Genomic DNA, 20,897 nt, shown 5'->3' with positions numbered 1-20,897 from the left:
TATTTAGCTGGTTCATTTAGACCTATCTTTAAGGAGCACATCTATTGCCTGGAACCACAGAACTAAATATTGCTATGTTAAAAGAGGTTTTACATTATGTGTCTAAATTTTTGCATGGCTTGGATGCCTGTACTGTGTGAGGCCTTTGGACAAGACGTTCAGCAATCCCTGAATGACGGCCTACACAAACGTAATCTCTGAAATGAGCACGAGATAAGAGTTAGCAAGTTGAATTTAAGATCTAATGGTGGCTTCTCTGAGTACACAACCAGTTCTGCAGATTTTTAATTTTCCATCCTTTTGACTTGTTTGTGTAAAGGCCAGCAGCTGGAGCTTATAACTCTTATTTGTAGCAATGAAGATAATAATGCTATTGAGTTAAGTCCCCAGGAAAAGGGGGGATACTATTAAGGAATCATTACACTCCCATTTATCTCGACCACTGCTAGCTAAAGTTAATCCAACTGTAGCAGAATCAAAGCTTTCCTTTTATGTCTAAAGCAGTTTTAATGAAGTGTTTTGCTTAGTAATTATTGTAAATCCAACCATTTGAAGGCCTAAAGGGCTCTCTGGCCTCTGTGCGTGGGGTTGAATTTCACCCACAAGGGAAGAATAAGTTGCTTTGACCGCTTCCTTACTTAAATTTTGATTATTTTTTCCCCAGTCTTTTATAGAATATCATATAGGTATTTTAAATGGCATAAAAGAAATGAAAGACAAACATTTTTTAAAGACAAGCATTTGACGAAGCAGGCAATGATTAACATGTTGCTTTTCTGAAAGCCCCGAGATTAATTGTCCCATGCACCTTGGGGAAACCTTAAAAGATGTGACCCAATGAAGTTAAGTGTGTGTATATATGTGTGTGTTTGTATGTATGTTTTTTTTAAAGTCTGGTTCTGAAGGCCACATAAAGCATTTTGGTCAGACATCGGTCTTGCTCTAGGCTGCTGAAGAATGTGGATTATTTAGCCCGTGGTCTTCTGGTTGACACAGGTAAGACTGCAAAATAACAGGCAGTGTGCTGTGGGCATGCTGCATGCGTGACGTGAGAAATTTCCGTGCTGGTATGACTGAATCGAGGAATTGCAGAATTGCTCACCACCTCCTGTAATTAAACTAACGAGACTTCTGCATGGGAAGCTGTCTGAATTTAAACTTCCCTCCCCCTCCGCCCCTTAGTCTTTGTGCTTAGTGTTTTGGCTGATTGCTTTTTAGGAAGCGCTAGCCACAAGGGCTTAGGTAACAGACTGATGCAGCTGGGGCTTTCAACTTGAATTTGATGAAGAAAGGGCTTTAGTAGTTTTAAGGTATTACTTATATCCGCCGTCCTCTCTCCCTACAGCACAGGCGGAACAGAATATGTGCCTGTGAAGCAGCAACTTCGTCAGGTCTGGAGATAGAAGCAAAGAGGGGTTTGGGTTAGCTGAAGCTAACATGCTGGCATGAGGGAGCTGGGGCTAGGACAGGCCTTCTGGTTTGTGCTTTGATGAGAAATGAGCTTTAGGCAACTGGGGTGACAGTGCTTTAAGCTGCTGCAAAAGCACGCTCCTGTGCTTGCCTCTCAGGCCTTTATTTTGGATTACGAACCCTCTCAGGAGAGTTTGTTTTGGATGCTGGCTGAATGCTGGTTTCTAAATAGCACGTAGATACACACAGGAGGTCCTGGGGTGGTCATACAAACCTGCAGTGCCCTGCCCTTGGTCTCGATGGGCAGCGTGAAGGCAGAGATTGCACACACAACACACACAGATGCGGAGACACACAGGGCCCCAAGGAAAGAAGCCTTCATAAGAACCTGCAGGCAGAAGGGTTCAACCATCAGCTCAGTGGTATGGGGGGCTGGCAGTTAATTAGGAATTAAAGAGCAGACAAAGGGTCACAAACACCTGAGAGACTCAACAATAGAAAAACAATGTCTTGTGAATGTAAGACCTTTCAGAAAGTAACAAATAGCAGCAAGCTAAGCTCTGGGAAGAGATTTTTGCAGGTCTGGATCTGGCAAAGGCTGCATTAAGTACTCTGTATAAATATCAGCTAAAGAACTAATGAACTGGGGGGGAAAGGAATTGAATACATCTCTCCAGTGGTTTTTTGTTGATGTTGTTGTGAACTTGGGGGGCGTCTCTCTGTATATTTGATAGCAATGATTGGCACAATGTTTACCAACCACTATCAAGCAGGCTCTTACTTGTGATATAAATGGGGCCACCATAGCTCCAACGCGGCACAATGACCCACTTGTTCCCATCCCCAGGGCTCGCATTGTGGTTGGATAAACCTAAAGCAGGACAGAAAGAAATCGGATTAGCGCAATGATAATCTGTGATACGTGTCCTTATTTTTCTTAAAGTTTTTCTTCAGAGAGACCCCTTACATTATCAAGGGCAGCTAGTGGTTTAAGATGTGAAAAGAAATAAAGGCTCCTTTGGTTCCCGTTTGTGCCATTAGAAATCTGCCATTTTTTGCCCCAACTAAAGTTTTAGGGACAATCAATCAATGCTGGATGCGATCATCCTGCTGTTTGCTCCTTGCCCTCCTCTCCCTCCCACTGCCTTCTCCCAGCTGTTCTGGGCAGCTCACATCAAAGTCACAGAGGACAGGCTGGGTGCTAAAGGAAGAATTCAATTTATATTGCCAGGCCCTGTATCTGGAAAGCAGGAAGAAAGAATACTGTCTGCAGCCTTCATGACTGCCTATTTATTTGTATCAACAGCACTTTTGTTTAGAAGGAGGAAAAAGAAAAACAGATCCCGGTAAGAAACCTCCAGGCTTAGAAGAATGTGCTTTGTGTATTTTCTTTTTCACATCTCCCAAACACCTGCGCTAATAAAACATTAAGCATGTGTTTTGTTTAACTTTAGTTAAGTCCTGTTGATATCAATAGACTTTAGCTTTAGCAAGGATACTCGTGTAAGCCTTTGGTTAAATGCTTTGCTGCGCCAAGCCAATGGAGGTAAGGTAAGGTAAGGTAATTAGGGAGGAGTCCAGGCACGTGGTTGGAAGGAGGATTTCCAAGTTAATTTTGATCGTTGATTAAATTGTGAGTAGTATTGGTTTACGATATGGCTGTTGCAGGAACGGTCTTTACAACAACAGCATCCAATTCAGGACTATTAAAATGCTGGTATTTATTCAAACCTGGCGCATGCTTAAATACTGTAGTGTACTATTAAAAGAAGTATCAGGCCAGCACAGGGAGCTACTTCTGTTTGCTTTTTATCACTTTACTCAATCTATGAGGCAATACATCTAACTCCACACAATTGTTTAAAAGAGAACAACAAAAACCCTCAACAATGCATACTTAACCCACAGAACTCATGGATCCAAAATTGTCTGAAGGACAAGCTCTCTGAAGGTATAAAACTATTTGTGGACAGAAGACAGCAATTTCCATTAAGTGAAAAAAATCTTATATATAACCTCAAATGCTACCTCATACTATTACATCAGTCCCTTAAGTGCCGGCACAGGTTCAATTCAGTGGTAGCCTATTTTCTAACTTTGCAGGAATTGGGGAGGGGAAAGATTGTGGCTTTTGGAAGATGGTACACAACATCCTCGAAAATAACATTTTGTAGTAGCTGACCAACAGGTGGCTCAGTAGAGCATTCCTCTTCCACCCGCTCTTGTCATCTCCAGCTAGTTTTGATACCTTCCCTGATCTTGCATATGAAAACAGTGTGGCCAGGAAGCAAGAGATGATAGTTAGTTCAAGGAAGATGACTCTTAACTACTCAATAAATATGGCAGCCTTCCTCAGTACAGGCAAATGGCCTTTCATGCCCCAGAGCAGCTTAACGTACTCTCAGGAGGACCCACCTCTGCTGTATAAATGTAGATGGTGTTGAAGTTTGCTGAAACCAAGGCCCGCAGCATGAAGAGGAACCCAATCATGCCTGTGCTGGAGAGAAAGCCGTGTGGTGCGGAGAGTTAGCGTCACTGGACGGTGATCAGCAGAGATGCAACCCAATACAGGCACTGTGCTAAGGCTTTTACCAGCTTAATATAAGGGCAAGCAGAAGGAAAAGTTGATTGCTGATAAGTATAATCTTTCTTTAGGCATGTTTGACAAAGGCCTATTGCATGTTAGGTTTCCTTTAGGCCAGTGTTGAAGGCTGGAGGGAATGATCTGAACAGGACCGTAGAAGTTTGGCTGGTGATTTCAGCATTTTATGGCCAAGTCTTCCAGCCCAGCCCTTGTTTTTGGTTCCTCTGTAAAACTGTTGCAAGCAGATATGATGGGCAGGCTCAGCTTCAGGGAAAAACTGAAAAGAACAATAATAGCAGCACAGAGGCCAATGCCTTAGTGAATGACTGTAAGCTTCCTGACAGGGGCTCATTTAGTTTAACGACTATTTGTAGCCTCCCACTCCAGCTCCCAAGTATTTCAGCCAGCCTCCAAGGCTAGTGGCCCACAGGGCTGTACACCGCTGGCGAGCAGCCATCAGGCTACCAGCCAGTTTAGAGGAAACTTCAGCTTGAAGCCATCCTGATTTTCAGTAACTGTTAAGCTCTGCAAGCTTGAGGGGGGGGTGTCTTTCTTGCACATCCTCACAAATCAAGCTGATAATTACAGCACTCATGGCAGCCCTTCCCTTGAAGCTCTACGAGTTAGAGGAGCCTGACTCTACAAATCAGAAGAGACACATGTAACATTGCCAAAAACTAAAGAAAGGGGGGGCGGAAAGAGAATGCAAGAAAAATATTACTTCTTTCTGGTGGATGTTCTTCACATCATTTTTAATTTTCCAAACTGCACTAGAAAGCAGCTTGTTGTACGCTTAGGGGAAGCCACGTGGGTGGGTGAGTGAGTTGCCCTGTGCACCCCAGCATCTGCTGCCACAGTTTTCCCGAGAAGTGCAGGGAACCAGTCGGGAGGGGGTTTCAGGTATATAAGAATTACTGGCCTGACCAATTGGTGACCTTTCAAGGCCAGGCTGGATGATGCTTTGAGCAGCCTGGGCTAGTGGGAGGTGTCCCTGCCCATGGGAGGGGGGTTGGAACTAGATGATCTTTAAGGTCCCTTGAAACCCGAACCATTCTGTGATTCTGTGATACCACAGACCACCACCTCTGCCCACAGCACTGCACGCCCTCCCAACAGCCCTCCCATGCTGAGAGAGACTACCTTGAGGTGCAGATATTGAGGAGAAGAAAGAATAGCGCCGTACATCCCATGGTGATACACAGGCTCAGGCGCCTTCCGAGGAAATTGATGCCGAGAATGTTCAAAGGATTTACTGGAGACAAAAAAGAAAACTGTAAAATGTTAGATGACCTAACTGCAATGATTGTCTGGCTTGATAGACCTTATGCAGTGTGCTTCAAAAACACCTCTCTGCATCCCCAGAGCTTAATAAATGCTCTACAAAATGCACAAACCCTATAATTCCCTTCCTGTACCCAAACCCTGTAGCTTGCCACCATGTCCCTTTTTAATTTGTCCTTCCCCACAGAGGACAGATGGAGCTTGTCCTCTGAAATTGCCCTGCTGTACTACGGCAGGACACCACTGAGCACCACAGGCCTGGGTGGTTTCGTTCCCTCTGTCCATGGCCCAGCCATACAGTGGGATCCAGAGTGTATCCGGCTTAGTCCTCTCCATGAGCTGGGAGCCAAGCTGGCACCTGGATGCATCCCTGGACTGGTGCCAGCCCAGGACCCAACACGCGGTCACTTTGTAGCTCAGTTGCTGAGACATGAACAAGGGAAAATATTCACCTCCCAGGAGTGTTGCAATACTAGACCTGCACACAGCACCAAGTTCTCTCAAGGGTGCCATGTGGGTGCCTTTGGGCCATCCAGCCACCCCCACAGTGCTCCCCAACAGGCTGCACCAGGGAGCATTTTGGTTTGCTGCGGGTTCCCTGAGCGCGTAGTTGTCCTTTACTGTAGTGCTCAGAACAGGACCTGCTCCTGAGGCCACCAGCTCTTGGAAAGCAGGGCGCTTGCATGGTGCATTCGGTTACATCAATGCGACTATTTGCAATCCTTGCTTATTTATGACTTTACAAAACTACAGGTCTGGGAATTTGGGAAGCCAGGCTTGGTTCTGGTAAAATAGGAGCAATTTTCCCCTGGAATCCAACCAAGGCTGTCAGTATGTACTAACTGCAAAGGAGGCCTTTGGCTCTGCTGTTGGAAGGACCCGTGCTGCCATCGGAAGCTGAATTATTCACCTGGGGAGCGATGCCCTCCCTTGCCCTATGCCACCAGCCCATGGCCTGTGCCCCAGACCTTCCATTTGAAGAGCCTGTGCCTGGCACTTTGCCGGCAATGCTGAGGACATTTTGACCACTGGCACGTCCCCAGGTGCATGCACAGCTAAAAGCTTTGCGGGGAGTATCGTCTGGCTGTGAAAAGGGACCAGCAGGGCAAGGCGGGGGAGAAGAGGTTACGTGCGATCTCTCCGACTGTGCTGATGATCATGGTCTGGTAGGCAGCGGGTCCGAACAAGTGGCAGTGGCAGGGGCTGCGGCTCTCCTCGGAGTCATCGCCAGGGTCCTGCACCGGTGGTGCCACGGAGCCACAGACAACGTCCCGCTCCAGTAACTCGGCGCTGGCCAAGATGACGCTGTAATAAGCGAAAGCTATGCCAAACCTGGAGGGGGAAACACTGCAATGAGCAGTGAACACGATGGGGAAGGTGAGGAAACTGAAATGCAGCAGGTTTTGGGTGCCCTGGGACCCCCGCTGCACACACCAGCTCCACATGATGGACCCCCCTAGCCTGAGCCTGGCAGTGACTCAGGCACCCACCAGGTCACTGGTGACCCCATGCACGGCACACACCGCTACCACCTATATCCATGCACCTCTCTTCCTCGGAGGACCTCACTCCAGCTCATAGCTCATCTTTCTGCTTGTCCCTTAGTGCTGGTTCTTGCTCTGCAGCAGGTGACCTGCTGCCATCAGGCTGGGGAGAACATGCCCCTTTGGTCCCTTTCCTCACGCAGGGCTGTAAGCGAATTCCAAACCATTCCCTGCCTGGGGTGGGGGGGAGGCGCTGAGCAGGGAGTCTCAGCATCAGCTCACATGAAGCAACTGTCCAGGTTTTTTTTTTAATCCTTATCCTTTCTACCCAGGGATTTTCGGAAGGAGTTTACATTAACTGACTGGAGAGGCTCACATTGCGCCCTGGCTGGCTGTCAGGAACACAGCGTTGGTGATGGCGTCCTGGCTGTGTCATTATCAAGTAATTCAGCATACGCCTAATCATAAGCAGGCCGAGGAGTAATTTTCACTTTTTTATCCCCCCGCCCCGGGCAGTTTCAGAAACGAGCAGCAATCTGGGCTAGGAACCGAGCTGCCTGGGGAGGCGGGGGATGCTCAGGGCACGGGGGGTGTGGGAATGCAAACCCGAGAACACGCCAGCGACTCCTGGGGGGGACTAGGAGAGAAAGGAGGATTAAAAAACAAAAAGAAAGATGTTTCATAACACTCATATAAGTTGAGGGGAAAAAAAACATAAAAAATTCAAGGCCTGACTTAGCAACATTGTGGGTCAATGAGTTCCCACGGACCCATTATTTATACGTTTCCATTCCAGACAGCAAAGTCAATGAAACATGTATTACCCTTGCATATAGCTACCAGGACCATTGCATATGAAACCCATCTCTCTTCAATCTTAATTTTCCCCAGCCAGCGGCACTGGTAACAGTTAATGACTTTCTGTTGGAGCCCTATTTCACTGATACACTGGCTGGCCCACAAAGGTGGTGCCTTTGTCCTCCTCTTGGGAAGAACAAGTTTACACCAAGAAGGGAAGGCACATGGTCAGGACACACTGCTGGCAGGCGTGGGCTCACTCCTGCCGCTCTCGCCTGCCTCCCACCCCACCTTCCCTCAGCCTCCTTGTCCTGAGGAAGGACTCATGGTGGCCTGCCCCATCCTGGATGTCCAGCCTTTTTCTGCCTGTGTTAACACCAACCGACACAGGGTTTGTGAGGCATGGGCTGAGATCAGGACAAGCCTATGGTGACCCACACCCACATATTCCCTCCTCCAGCTGCCAAAGGATCTGCAACCACTGCCTGAGGCAGAAGTGGTGCCTTGTAATGGCAGAGTCAATGGGAAGCTTCTGTTCCCTGCACATGTTCAAATGAGAGAATGAGCTGATAAGCAAGAGAAGACAATAAATTAATTTTTTATTTTTTTTTTTACCATATGATCCATATCTGCAAAGTGGTTCTGAGGTATTTGGGGTGTATGAGGTCCTTGAATCTTCCTCTCCTTTCCTGCAAATTGTTTGAGAGAAATAGTTTTTAGAAAGGCGTCTTATAGAGGGGCGAGTGTTCTGCGGCAGCAGCTGGCACCCCAGGACCCCCTGCCCTCACCCCAGGCTGCCGATGGCATGGACAGACTGACAGATGGTGCAACACAGCACCCCATCAGCCCTCCACAGAAGAAAGCCCCTCTTCCCAAAGGATGCCCACAGGAATACAAGCTGCAAAGGATGGAGGGGAGGAGAAGAGAACACCCTGAGCGCTCTTGGCCCCCACAGGATCCCCCAGCCCCCAGCAGTCCGGCCCCAGCATGAGCATCACGTTGCCGGAGGGGGACCTGATTGCTGCTGGGGGCCAGCACTGCCAGGTCTGCTGGCAGATCCCATTGCCCCACGTGCTGGGGACAAGGGACCCAGTGTCCGCGTGTCTGCCTGTGGAGCAAGTTTGCGGACACATACATCTCGCTGGGAGGCCTGAAATGCCAGTGAGCAGAGAGACAAGCAAGCACTGGGGGGCCCTGCCAGCCCCGCTGCTCCCCACGAGCCGGCAGCTGCCCCAGCATCCCACCACCGAGGGTAGACCAGTTCACAGGGATGGTTTGGGTTGGATTTATTGTCGTTTTCCTCATCATTGGTTAAGCCTGAGAGGGTGCACAACTAACAAAAAAATCCTTCCCACAGCCAATGTGGGTCCATTACATAAATTCAATTAAACTACAGGGAAGCTTTAATCCTAATTAATTCCAATACAATAGCACCATCTTGCATGAATTGCTAAGGACAATGCTTGGTGCCTGTGGGATTGAATAAGCAGCAAAGAGGTCCAGGAAAGGGACTTAAAAGAGCTGGAAAATAATTTTGAGGCCCTAGACAATAATTTGTCCAATCTTTATATCTTGGGGATCAAAGGAGCCACCTGAGTAAGTCCTCCCACCCTGCAGTTGGCAGGGCCCAAACTGGGGATAAAGGGAAGCAGCCTGTGGGGGGGGGACCTGGCCCCCAGCTCCTCTCCTGCCCTGCCTGCAACACCCACACGTGCTTTTTGGCCCAGTAGTGTTCAACTCCTCAGCTGCTCACAGGTGCAAACGGTGGTAGCTCTGAAACGACCTCTTCTTCTTTGACACTCTTCTGCCGGTCTGTGGCTCCACACTCAGGGACCTGGTGTGCTGAGACCCAGTGGACAAGCCCAGCCAAGGGCTGGGAGAAGCCTCTGGGAGTGGTGGGTGACCTCATGGCAGGGACCCTTGCAGCCTGACCAGCCCAGACCCTGAGAGGGACCCCGAGGGGCAGTTCCTGGGTCTCACGGAACAGGGGACACCCCAGGGGGATGGATGGGCAATAAGGAAGAACGCACTTTTCCAGGAACTGTTTTTGTGGTAAAGGAAGCAAATCTTTTCTCAGCATGATATTTTTTTCTCAGTGAACACAAAGAAAGCCAAAAAAAGAAAAAGGCAGAAAACTCAATTCCTCTTTGACGTCCAAGATTACTGTGTCGCCAAAAGAAAAATGACATCTTCATCATCACATTCAATAGTTGTTTGGAAAGAAACCAGGGGAGGAGGGGGAGAGAGGCAGAGCAAGACGTGCTTGGCAGTCCCGCTCCCTTCCCGAAGCCCAGAGGCCGGCAGCCCTGTCCGGGACGGAGGGGCTGGGCAACGCCGCGGGCTTGGCTTACCTTGGTGGGCTCCCTCAGCACCCCCTCGGGCATCACCGCCCCGTTCATCTTGGCTATCCTCCGCAGCGTGGCCGTGGCAGCCGCCACATTTCCCGTGGAGATGTTGTACCGCGCCGACTCCGGGATAAACTGAAAGCAGAGCGGTGTCATAAAGCCTTTCTGTACCCCTCTGTCTAACGCAACCCTACTCACAGCTTCCCATCGTGTCCAGGAGCCTGGCCAGGTTAGCACAGGGCACTGCCTGAGCTGGAGCAGCCTTTTGTCTGTCCTCCTCCCCAGCCATGCCCTGGGCCACCCCTGCATGTCACAGGTCTCCATGCCCCGTGTTAGTGGGCTCACTCTGCCCAACAAACCCGTTTCTTGGTCCAGCTGCCAGGGGCCTGCTACCGAGCTGTCTGTGGCAAGCACTCATGAGAGGTGGCAGGCAAAGACACAGGTTTAACAAAAACCAACCCTTAATTAATTGAAATTCTAAAACGGGATGAGGCATGTGTCACTTAAGCAAAAGTCTTGGAAGACTCAACAAGACTATTAAAAAAAAAAGATGACATGGATGAAATTTAGGGACAAACTCACTCATCGCTAGCATTTGCAATGTTCACCCGCCCCTGGTCCTCTTTCCAAAATAAAATACCTTTTCATTAAATGATGGCTCTATTAAATTATAAACAACTGCATGTGTATCACTGACATATGAATTAAAAACTCCTTTTTTAAAGGTACATATGCTGACTGTGTCTTTTTTTCCTTCTGGACTAAAAACTTGTGCTACCATTTTTTTCCTGCAAAATAATCAGGGATTCCAAACATCAAAGTTATACGAGTGGACATTCACAGCGACCTTGCATTTAACTGCCCAGGTAGCACCCCAGATGGACTTGTGCATTTGTTCAGCTGCAGGACGGGATTTCACATCCCCACAATTTGCACCATCCACAGCTTAGCGCTGCAGTGCCCACGAGCACCATAAATAGGGATTTTCCACATCACTCCTCAGAAATAAGACGGTCCTCATGTCCAAGGCTGATATTTCTGAAGCGTGACTAAACCTGGGGAAGCCGCGGTTGACCCTGACACCCATTTGCTCTGTGAACCATTTACTGAGGCTTCTTTCCTCAGCCCTAGCCAATGTAAAGACTTAAGAAAGTGTGCTGTGGCCAGCACTAGACTGAAGATATTACTTGTGATTTTTTGCACATCCTGGCTAGCCTGTTTTCCTCTAGATGCCTGACCCATCACCGTGGTCTCTGGGTACCACTGGCAGCCTGGACAGTGGAGCCCGGGATGCTGGAGGGCCGCAGCAGGGCAGCAAAGCCAGAGACTTCGCAAAGCAAGGCAAAGGCAAGCCATCTCCCACAGGGTGACACCTCCCCAGCAGCTGGTCTGCAGTTTCCGCCCCCGCAGGCCATAAGGACCTTCCCAAGCTGCTCAGGTGAGAGGGCTGTAGCGGCAAAAGGAGGCCACGAGGACAACCCCAGGCTTGTGAGGGGTCAGAGGGTGATGCCTGTTGGTGCCTGGGGACAGGGCAGGTTGGTGGCGGTGCGGCAGGGAGTGGAGCTCTTCCTACCTTGAACACCAGGATGAGAAGGATGCCAGGGATGGAGGCAATTCTGATCAGCCACCGCCAGCCAATGGTTGGGTTCACCACCGATGCCAGCCCAATGATTAACAAGGATCCTGCCAACCAAAACACCTTTCCAAGGGAAAGGAAGGGGTTAAAATATGAACACATGGCAACGATTTGTCTGTTTTCTTCCCTTCTGGTCTGATTCCACAGATAGGTGGGGATCTGTTATGGGGAGCACTGCGGTTCACCCTTAGCCATCCTGCGTCTGTCTGAGAAGCGGAGCTTGGATTGAAGGAAAGAGGGAAAGACAGACAAGAATCTGGGGAGGGACAGATGAAGATAGTCTTCATTAGCTCCAGATGAAAACATGTAACTAGCTGTGGCTACCATTGTGCTTAAAGCCCCTTTTTTTGTCCTTCCAGTCACTTCTCCGCTAATACTCATCCCCCTGAATTTTCCTCTTGTCTAAATATCTGCTGGGAAGCAGCAGATTTACAAGCATCGACAGCAAAAGCAAGCCAGATTTCCACTGCTGGGAGTTGGTGGGTCTCCAGAGGACTCAATGCCAAGTTATACCAATGGAGAATCTGGCCCCTGATCTGCAAGTACATTCCTCCCCAAAGTTCACTTGTTGCCATGAGAAGATGCGTCCCTTTCCAGGGGTCCACCCAAGGGAGCTCAGCCAACACAAAGCACAAACAAATACATAAAAGCCACAGCAAGTTCATGAGTAATCTGCGGGCAGAAATAACAAATTTCTGGGGAGAAATACAAGAGTGTTCTTTTTTATAAACCTTTGTGTTTCTGATGACACTTTGGTAATGAAGGCCTGGGATCAAACTGGCAGTAATGAAAAGCAAATTATCCCTGCCACCAAGACCGTATACAAACACTCTTGGTTCAACAATCAGATGAATTTGTGCGCTCAATGAGGCTTCCACAGATCATTTGCACATGCAGCAAGTGCCCACCATAGAAATCTGAAGTAAGCAACAACCCCAGTCACGCTTGCTCTGGTCTTTGCCCAGCAAGCGGTCACAACCCTCCCAGCACATCTCAGGACAAATTTGGGACTATCTCTGGTAGCCCTATCCCACGCAAAGCCCTGAGCAGGGACAGTGAAAGGCACAGATTAGGACCTCATCTGGGAATCGCCCTATTAATAAATTGTTATTAAACAAGCCCAAAGAGAGGAGGGATGAGTGCAGTCCTGGAGGGGGCTGGTGGTGCCACTAGCCTCAGGGCTTGCCAGAAAGCCCATTGGCACTGGCCCCATTAGAGCAGGCAGCACGGTTATCGATAGGGCAACCAAGAGGCTGGGTGGCAGCCATCACTCAAAGTCCCCACGCAACGTATGGAGCATACAATTCTTTGAGAAGAAATTGCCTCTCTTCTGCAGGCAGCTGCCTGTGTACGCGTTTACTAATGCAGTCGCCACACTCCAGGGCACAGGAGGCAGCAGGCATTCGCTCGGGCTAAGACAAATGTGAATGCTCTGGGAAAAAGGCTGATGTGCTGGAGGCCTGGCTTCCAAATGGCAGTGGGACAAATCTCCCGGGACTTGGGGCTAGGAAAAACGGTAACGTGCTCAGTCTTACCTGAGATAAGGGCAACATGTATCCTCGGTATTTGGTAGGCAAAAATTCCGTTTTTATGATAAGCCTGCAGAAAAAGGGGAAAAAATGCAGAAATACAGCAACCAAGAGAATTTCTATACTAATCAATAGCAGTTCAGCTCAGCTCACTCTGTGCCGGACGTTGCTGCCTGTAGACAGAGTACCATCCCTCTTCCACCACTGAGCTCCCAGACACTGAGGGATCCCTGCTCAATGTACCTTTCACTTGGGCAGGCACCAAATTACATGTAAGGGAGATGGACAGCGTGAAACCCTTCCAGGCCACGGCTGTAGGATACAGGCAGGTAAACACTGCAGTCTGTGCATCAGGAAACCTACGGGAAGGTCCTGTGGGGTGACTGAGGTGTCAGCACAGGCCACAGAAGTGGAAATTTTTAGTGAATCTTTTTTCACTAAATAAAGAAAATGGCCCATTTCACTTTTTATCCGATGGTTGGATAGCCCTTGGGGGAGGGCCTGGCACTGGCGTCTCTCAGGCTCACAGGTGTGAATTGTGCTTCCTTGGCTGGAAAGAGAGGGGAGTGAGGAGAGACCCACATTGGCTCCTTCTGTCTCGGCTATTGAAGTGTTTTATAAAATACTCAATTTCCCTCCATCCTCATTAGGCTGATTTGTAGCTTCCATGGCCAGGGAACAGGGGCCTTCCTGCGAGGGAGGCATCCCCTGGAGCTTGGTGTCTGTGTGACCCAGGCACATGGTGCCTCCTCCTCCCAACAGCACCACTCTCCCTCCTGTCCTTCTCTTCAGCAAAGGGCTCTTGGGTCAACGCATCCAGTTTGGGGCTTTCCTGTGTGGGCAGGAGGAAACCAGGCTCCGAGGAACCATGGAAGATGCTGAAATGTTGCATTTGACTCCCCGAGAGAGTCGAAAGAAATAATTTATTTTGCCGCACTCCTAGTGAAGTGGTTGTTAATATTGTAAATTTCTCCTCTCTGGCTCCACGTCCCCCTTTCCTCCCCAACAGGGCAAAAAGTTTCATTTAAGTGGGAACGTTTTACATCAGTTCAAGAAGAATTTGCTACCTAAGCAGAATTGTTGTGACTTTTTTATGAGGAAGCAGCCTTTGCTCATCTATTACCTGTCTAATTGTTTTTATAATATATGTGCTTAATAATCCCTCTGTCACTGGCTTAATGTAAACCAGCTGCCCCCTCTATTCCTGGGCTTGGGGAGTCCTTGGGAACTGCAATTTAGGTCAATCAACCAGGATTCTGTGAAATTGCAGAACGGTGTGTTGTTTTAAGGCGGTGTGGGAATTCGCTCCCCTTTCTACTTCCAGCCCCCGTGGAGGCCCCTTCCCTGATGTCTTCTCCCGGTCACAGCACAGCCATGGCTTATCAGGCTCAACACAAGGGAAACCGGGTGCTCTGCCACGGTAAAGACAAAATGAGCTGAATGGCCTTTCTTGCTGCAAGCCCCAGGAACTCAGCCCCCTTGGGTCCGTGGGCGCCTCCGCTAACCCCACCGTGAAGGTTGGCTTGTGGCTGCCTGTGCCACGAGGAGCGAAGCACAGCCTTACCCTTGTGCGTGGCCCGACACGCCACCTCCTACCATGGCCCGCAGGAACACAAACCAGATGTAGGATGGGGCAAACGAGGTCAGCAGGGAGAAATAGGCTGCCCAGAGAAACGAGAGCAGCAGAATCTGCAAAAGGGTCAAAATTAGGGTCATCAAACTGCAGGCCCAGATGGGTGCATGGCTTCCGTGGGGCTTGGGAAAAGGACATGTTCACTCATTCACTCACCTTCCAGCGGCCATACCTGTCGGCTAGGAGCCCAAGAACTATGCTGAAGACCATGTAGCCAAAAAACACCATCTACGGGGAATTGAAACACAGCTGTGGAGGGCCCACTTTGGGCAGCACCGGGCAGCTCTGCTCTTTGAACCGTGGGTGAGTTGAATGGTTTCCAAGCAGCAGGATGAACTGCAGTGCCCAGAACCATGAGCGAGATGGCTTTCAGGGGTTGACTTCCTCCATGTAGGCACTCACTGCTTCAACCCTCAAAGCTGAGGGCTGGATGGCAAGGACTTCAAAATAAGAATATGGAAGTGGGGGCTTGTTTGGGCATTATAGCTCTGGACACAGACGTTTGCTCTCGTCAATTTGCTTTCTAGTTTTCTACAGTTGTACTGTTCTTGTCCCTGAGAGGAGGCCCTAGGAATTTATTTGATCCACTGGGAAATGTACTTTACAAAACCTGTGGTGGTTCCCTGCACAATGCTCATGTAGTGGATGACCCGTATGCAGGGAATGCAAGTCACTCACCGTTGTCACTAAAGCCACCTGCCAGTCTTGAAGCTGCCACTCGCATCGGATGAGAGGGGACACAACAGCTATTAGCATGATCTCCATGGCTTCAGCCACCTTCAGGAATGAGTGTACACATTAGCAAGATGGGAAGCCACAAGCAACCCACAGGGGAAAGTCCCTCAGTCCTACCAAGCCTGGAGCCATGGCAGTTCCACCGTGTCAAAACAGCCCTATGAAGCCATGGTGGTCTGAGACCTTGTGCCTGATCTGGAAGGTGTGAGCACTTGGAAACAAGAAGAGGAGGGGAGAAAGGTGCAGCTAGAAAGTGGGCATCTGGGTACACTGTGTATCTAGGAAGGCTGGAAATACTCATCCTTTGCAGAGGAGACTCTTAACCAGCTTGCCAGTGGAAGGTCTTCCACTGCCTCTGGAAACCAAGCTGCTTGGTTAGGTACCCAGCTGTGAATTTGAATCTAACACAAAGATGACCTCTTAAAACTGTTTTTGATTAAAAACTTCATTGCTCCTTTGGCTGTTTGCCCCAGCAGCTGGCTTCAGTTAAGAAATAAGCCTATCATTTACACATAGCTCCAGGCTCTTACACCTCAGCTGCAATGATCCTCGTGGATATGTTGCCATCGCATCTTTACTGCAGCCTGGCCCCAGGCTTTTGCCTCAGTTCCCACACAAGGTAGGCCAAGACCCTGGCAGTTAGGAAATTTTTCAGATAGCCAAGGGTGAGAGGAGGACAGGCCTCCCATGCTAGATTGCACAGGGTTTGGGTGTCCTGTGGATGGTGTGAAAAATGCAGTTGGGAGGCTGAACTTAAATCTCAGGCACTATTGAAGACACGTCCCATCAGTGCACCAAGGCAGGGGCCAGGCCAGGATGCTCTGGGCCAACCTGCTCAGCTTTGCCCTGAAATAGGTCTGATATCAATTTTAGCCAATATTGATTTTGGACAAAGATGACAACAGCAGAAATCCTGCTTGAGAAGGTACGTGTGAAAAATGAGAAGAGTGTTTTTCCAGGACAGTGCAGATGGCTGCAGACACCTACCCCAGTGCTGCCCATGATCAGGAAAAGCATGATGTGGAACCTCCCAAACCCAATGGTTTCCACAGCCTCTTCCACTGTAAACGTCTTCTTCCCTGAACACCAAAGGGAAGGAAAGACAGAGACAAAAACCACACCAGCAGTCAAATTGTACCTCCTCTCTATGAAATGTGAACATTTTTCATGCTATTGTGGGACCTCACCAGGAAAAAAGCTGGACACCTCTACCAGTTGTGTGTCCACTGACCAACCCCTGGGCATGCTGGTGGCCGGGCATGTCGGGGTTGCTGAAAGAGTAGCCAGGTGAGGAGAGGACAAGCTGGGCATGGAGGAAGGACAGCCTTGTACTGAGTTGCCCCACATGGTTCAGAAACCCATGGCTGGTGCTGCATCTGGGCAATGGTATACTTCCTTCCCCTGCCCAAACTCCTGTGAGCGTCAGCCCCTCTGCGCCCCTGGGGTACAGGCCCACTCCCAGCACGGGCGGTATGAGCTGGGGGCTGCCCCAGGTCCAAGCCCTGCAAGACGAGCGCAACCAGGGACTCTGGGCTCAGTTTTATCTCCTAAACCTTTATTCCTGACTTTTCTGCCCCATTTGAGGAGGAAATGAAGCATCTCCAGACCAGGGCTGGGATGACTTTATAAACAGACCTGCAGAAAGCTTTCAGTATATGTGCACTTTTAAGCTCTTATTTAGGTAAAGTCATAGCTACATAAATTTTTCTGTCAGGCCATTTATCTCCCAACTAAGACATTACCTCTAAAATGGAACAGAACTTACTGCAGAATTTCAGGATAAAATTTTATTATTTTGTTTTTTCAGATGCAGAACTTTTCTTTTTATGCTTTTCTACATTTTCTTTCACTTTACAATGCTTTTGAAATAAAATACATTTTTCTTTTTAAAAATAAACTATCCCAAATGAAAGAATCCTTGAATTACAGGTATAATAAAACGTTTACACAAAGCAGAGGCCTGAGAAAAACCAAGACAGCCAGCTCTTCCCACCGCTGTAGGTAGCAGCCACCAGTCTGGTAGCTGTGATGGGAAAGGAGCAGTGTGAAGCTGATGCTTCTGGCTCCATGTACAGAGGTTTTAGGTAGCTGGAGTGCCAGGACTGGGGAGCCTCCCTCTACCTTGACTAAATGAGGACCCAAATTTCTAGTCCTGCCAATACAAACTCACCTTTTGGGGGTTCTTGTTTCTCCATGTGGATTTCCTCCAAGCTGATAGCATTTTCTGCCTCTTTTGGTGCAGTGGCCATCTCAGATCCTACTGGGGTCCGCCGTCACTGCTGGGCAAGGCTGGGATTTAGCTGTGAAACCTCTGGACAGCCACAAAGCCATCTGAGCAATAAGCCAGCAAAGCATCCTCCCGCGCTGGAGTGGAAACATTCAGATGTGCTCACACGTGTGTTAGTTTCAGGCAGCTATTAGGACACGTCCCTTCCCATAGTGTTTTTTGGTGAAAAATACATAGAAACATCAGAAGGCAAGTTAGTTGAACTGACAGATATCAAACATTGCATTGCACTGGCTGTTTTCATGGAAAGTCCAGGGACTGCCTTAGGGAAGACTGGAGACCCCTAACACAAGAGTATGTGTGACCATTTCCCCAGCCCGGAGATGAGTGAAATGCAGAGGCATCTCCAAGAGCCAAGACATGACATGACCAGCAGCGTGTTGCCCCTGTTGGAGGCAGAAATTGCTACCCCGTGGAAGCTGGGGCTGAGTGGGTGGTAGAGATGTCTCACCCTGTAATTGCTCAGCCTTATGGGAGCGCCCACTGAGGCAGAGCCAGTGGGTAGCAAGAGCCGTGCCGAGGAGCAGGGTGGCCCAGCCTGCTCCCCTAGCCCCGGCTGCCCTGGGAAGGCATGGCTAGTGAGAGGCAAGCACCAACCTCCTCCTCACCCGGCCTGCACCTTGACAGCGTAGTGCTTCCCACTGCAAACCTGATCCTCTGCCTCACACCCCGCCGCGCTAATCCCCATCCTCTCAGGTCAGCAGGAAACACAGCCGTGAGTTCTGGATTGCAACAGGGGAGGGCTGGCTTCCCCCACCGGTGTTTCTGGTTTCTGGTGCCAGATCCCTTGACCTGATAGCAGCCACTTTTCCTGGTCAGAAAAACTCATCTTAATCCCAGGGCAGGGATTAAGCGTGCTGCTTGCTTTAACCCACAAGATTTCCTGCTGAGTGCAAGCTCAGGCACTGGGGTGGGGGCCTCTCCTCTGAGGGACATCCTCTCCTCTGATTATCTCCCTGCGGGAGTGCTGGACTTGGCCCAGGCAGCATTCACGGCCACCCAGCAGTGATGGGGGAGGCTGCAGTACAGTGAAAGCTTGAGGGAATTAATGACCAAGAGCACCTAACGAAAGATACAAAACCCCAGCTGAGATAGAGGGCAGCATGAACATGGAAAGTGCAGAGTTACAATACTCCCAGGCTGGATACCTTAAAAGCATTATACCGAGGTACAGCTATAAGGACGTCATTAATGGCTAATGGCAGATTAGTCGGTCAGGTCACGAGCACTGACCTTGTTGTTACAGATCATTACAGTCCAGCATCCAAGAGGATGTGCAGGGTCTTGCTTACAACCCTCTCTCAGCAGTGTCCTCGGAGGCAGCAAGAGCTGCCAGCAGCACACGGTGCCACCAGCTGACCATGCTGGCCACCAGCTAGGGACCATTTCCAAGTGGAACTGGCTCAAGAGCAACCAAACAAGGTGCCTGGAAGAGCCCACGAGAAGAGGTAAAGCTTTACTGTGTGGCTGAATCACGAAGGGCTTTGCAATAACAAAATCTGGGGATCTGTGTTTCTCCTTTTCTGTTCCTTTACGATTAGGGACCTGCAAACACATTCTGCCCTAAGCTACCACATCACACCTGTGTCTGGTTAAACAGCCACTGTCCTCCGAAGCCTGTGATGGGCACAGTCCAAGGGGCTGGCAGGCCAGGCTGGAGCATGCCCGGGACAAGGATCAAGCCCTGGGCTCTTGCCCCCCACATCCTGATGCTGGGATACTCTGCTAAGTTTTGCTGAGAGGTGCTGGAGCATTTCACTGGCTTTCAGCTGCTCTGGGCCACGTGCCACCATTCTGGGAAGCGCTGCATCTTTTCCAGAAAAGGGGAGGAAACCCCAATTTCTGGCATTGCTGTGCAGGACCGCTGGTGAGGCTCAGGTGCTCAAGCAGAAGGGTGAAATGCGATCTCCGACACCCCACAGTAGCCAAGACACCCCCAGAAGCCTCAGGATAGAGGAAAACACCTATACAGCATCCACACTGCTCTCAAATAGCAGCGGGTGAGCAGGTGGGATACCTGCTATAGCATCTCAAGTAACACCAGAAATCTGTGCCAGCATCTGCGTCTCCCTATCTCCAGAGTATGGGGGCAGCAGGAGCAAAATTCATTCATCCATAAGCAGACAAGAAGTCACTGTTCAGGTAAGTCTCTGGCACTGAATGCTCTGGTCTAGCATTTATGTCCAAAAGACAGAGATTTAGATGCAACGCTTCAGTAAATCTCCTAACGGTTCCTATTGAACCCATGGTTTGCTCATCCCAAATATTTGCAGCCCCGTTTGCCCTGATGGAGCAGCTAGTGTCTATCACGTCTCTTCTGGGAGTCACGGGTTTCTCGCCACTTGTAAATCCCACTGAAAATACTAAATACCAATTACATGAGACAAAAGAACCTCAGTGACAAAGCTGCTGCTGGCGGGGAAAATAGCGAGAGAGCAGGAAGCTACCGAGAGCGCAGTGAAACTGCTGCTGGGACCCGGCAGAAGGATGCTGTGACCCCACACTGGAGGGCTGCGAAGCAGCGATGGGCACACAGTATGAAATGATGCCCAAGAGATCAGCTGGGAATTTTGTCAGTAAAGTCAGAGAGCTTACACACACGACATAGGAATGAGCAGATACTCCCTCACTTCTAAGCCAAGGCTCGATTAGATTTTTTTTTTTGAGTGAAGCTTTCTTACCTCTGCAGTGTCTCAGGCACGGAGGAGCAGACTTTTCCTCTCTTCTGACTGTGTCATTCCCTTCTGTTATGTTGTGCTGTGGGTTTGGGATCCACCTCCCAGGAGCCAGGTTTCCTCCTCTCCGGGCACAGGCAGATCCCTCTCCACCTGCCTCCACCCCCAGAAGGAAGTACTGCAGGTGGGGTGCCACAGCGCTGACCTGTGCTGGTCCTGTGGCACCTACAGGTCCTCCACAGGGGCTGCCCGCCACGAGTGATGCTGCTTGCCCGTCCCTTCTTGTGGGGACGACCCCAGGGAGATGGAGCGAGGGCACTGGGGAGGCATCCCCATTGCAACACCAGCAAGATTTTAGCAGACAGGTTTGGGGGACAGGTCCTGCAGCACCAGCGCCCATGGAAGGCTTTTTGCCATCATGGAAAGTCATGAGCCGGGCTTGGGCACTACAGCCACCAGGCCCCTCATAGGCCAGGTGAAGCCAACTCAGGTGCCAGCAC

General features: G+C 49.7%; 1 protein-coding gene across 1 annotated transcript; it reads right to left on the bottom strand.

Moving 5' to 3' along the window:
* Positions 1–1,594: 1,594 nt before the first annotated feature.
* On the bottom strand, positions 1,595–17,684 carry SVOPL (SVOP like). The gene is made up of 14 exons (XM_074572531.1): positions 17,606–17,684; positions 16,423–16,514; positions 15,379–15,477; positions 14,857–14,928; positions 14,632–14,756; positions 13,074–13,137; positions 11,476–11,601; positions 9,909–10,037; positions 8,173–8,246; positions 6,405–6,607; positions 5,135–5,246; positions 3,826–3,907; positions 2,192–2,281; positions 1,595–1,798 (listed from the first exon to the last, which is right to left on the bottom strand). The coding sequence occupies exons 1-14, from the start codon at positions 17,682–17,684 to the stop codon at positions 1,595–1,597; spliced, it is 1,551 nt and encodes a 516-aa protein (XP_074428632.1).
* Positions 17,685–20,897: the final 3,213 nt, after the last annotated feature.

Source organism: Larus michahellis, chromosome 1 (genome assembly GCF_964199755.1).
Source record: "Larus michahellis chromosome 1, bLarMic1.1, whole genome shotgun sequence".
Lineage (NCBI taxonomy): Eukaryota > Metazoa > Chordata > Aves > Charadriiformes > Laridae > Larus > Larus michahellis.
Note: the sequence above shows the minus strand (reverse complement) of the source record. Positions and strands in the feature narration are given on the sequence as shown.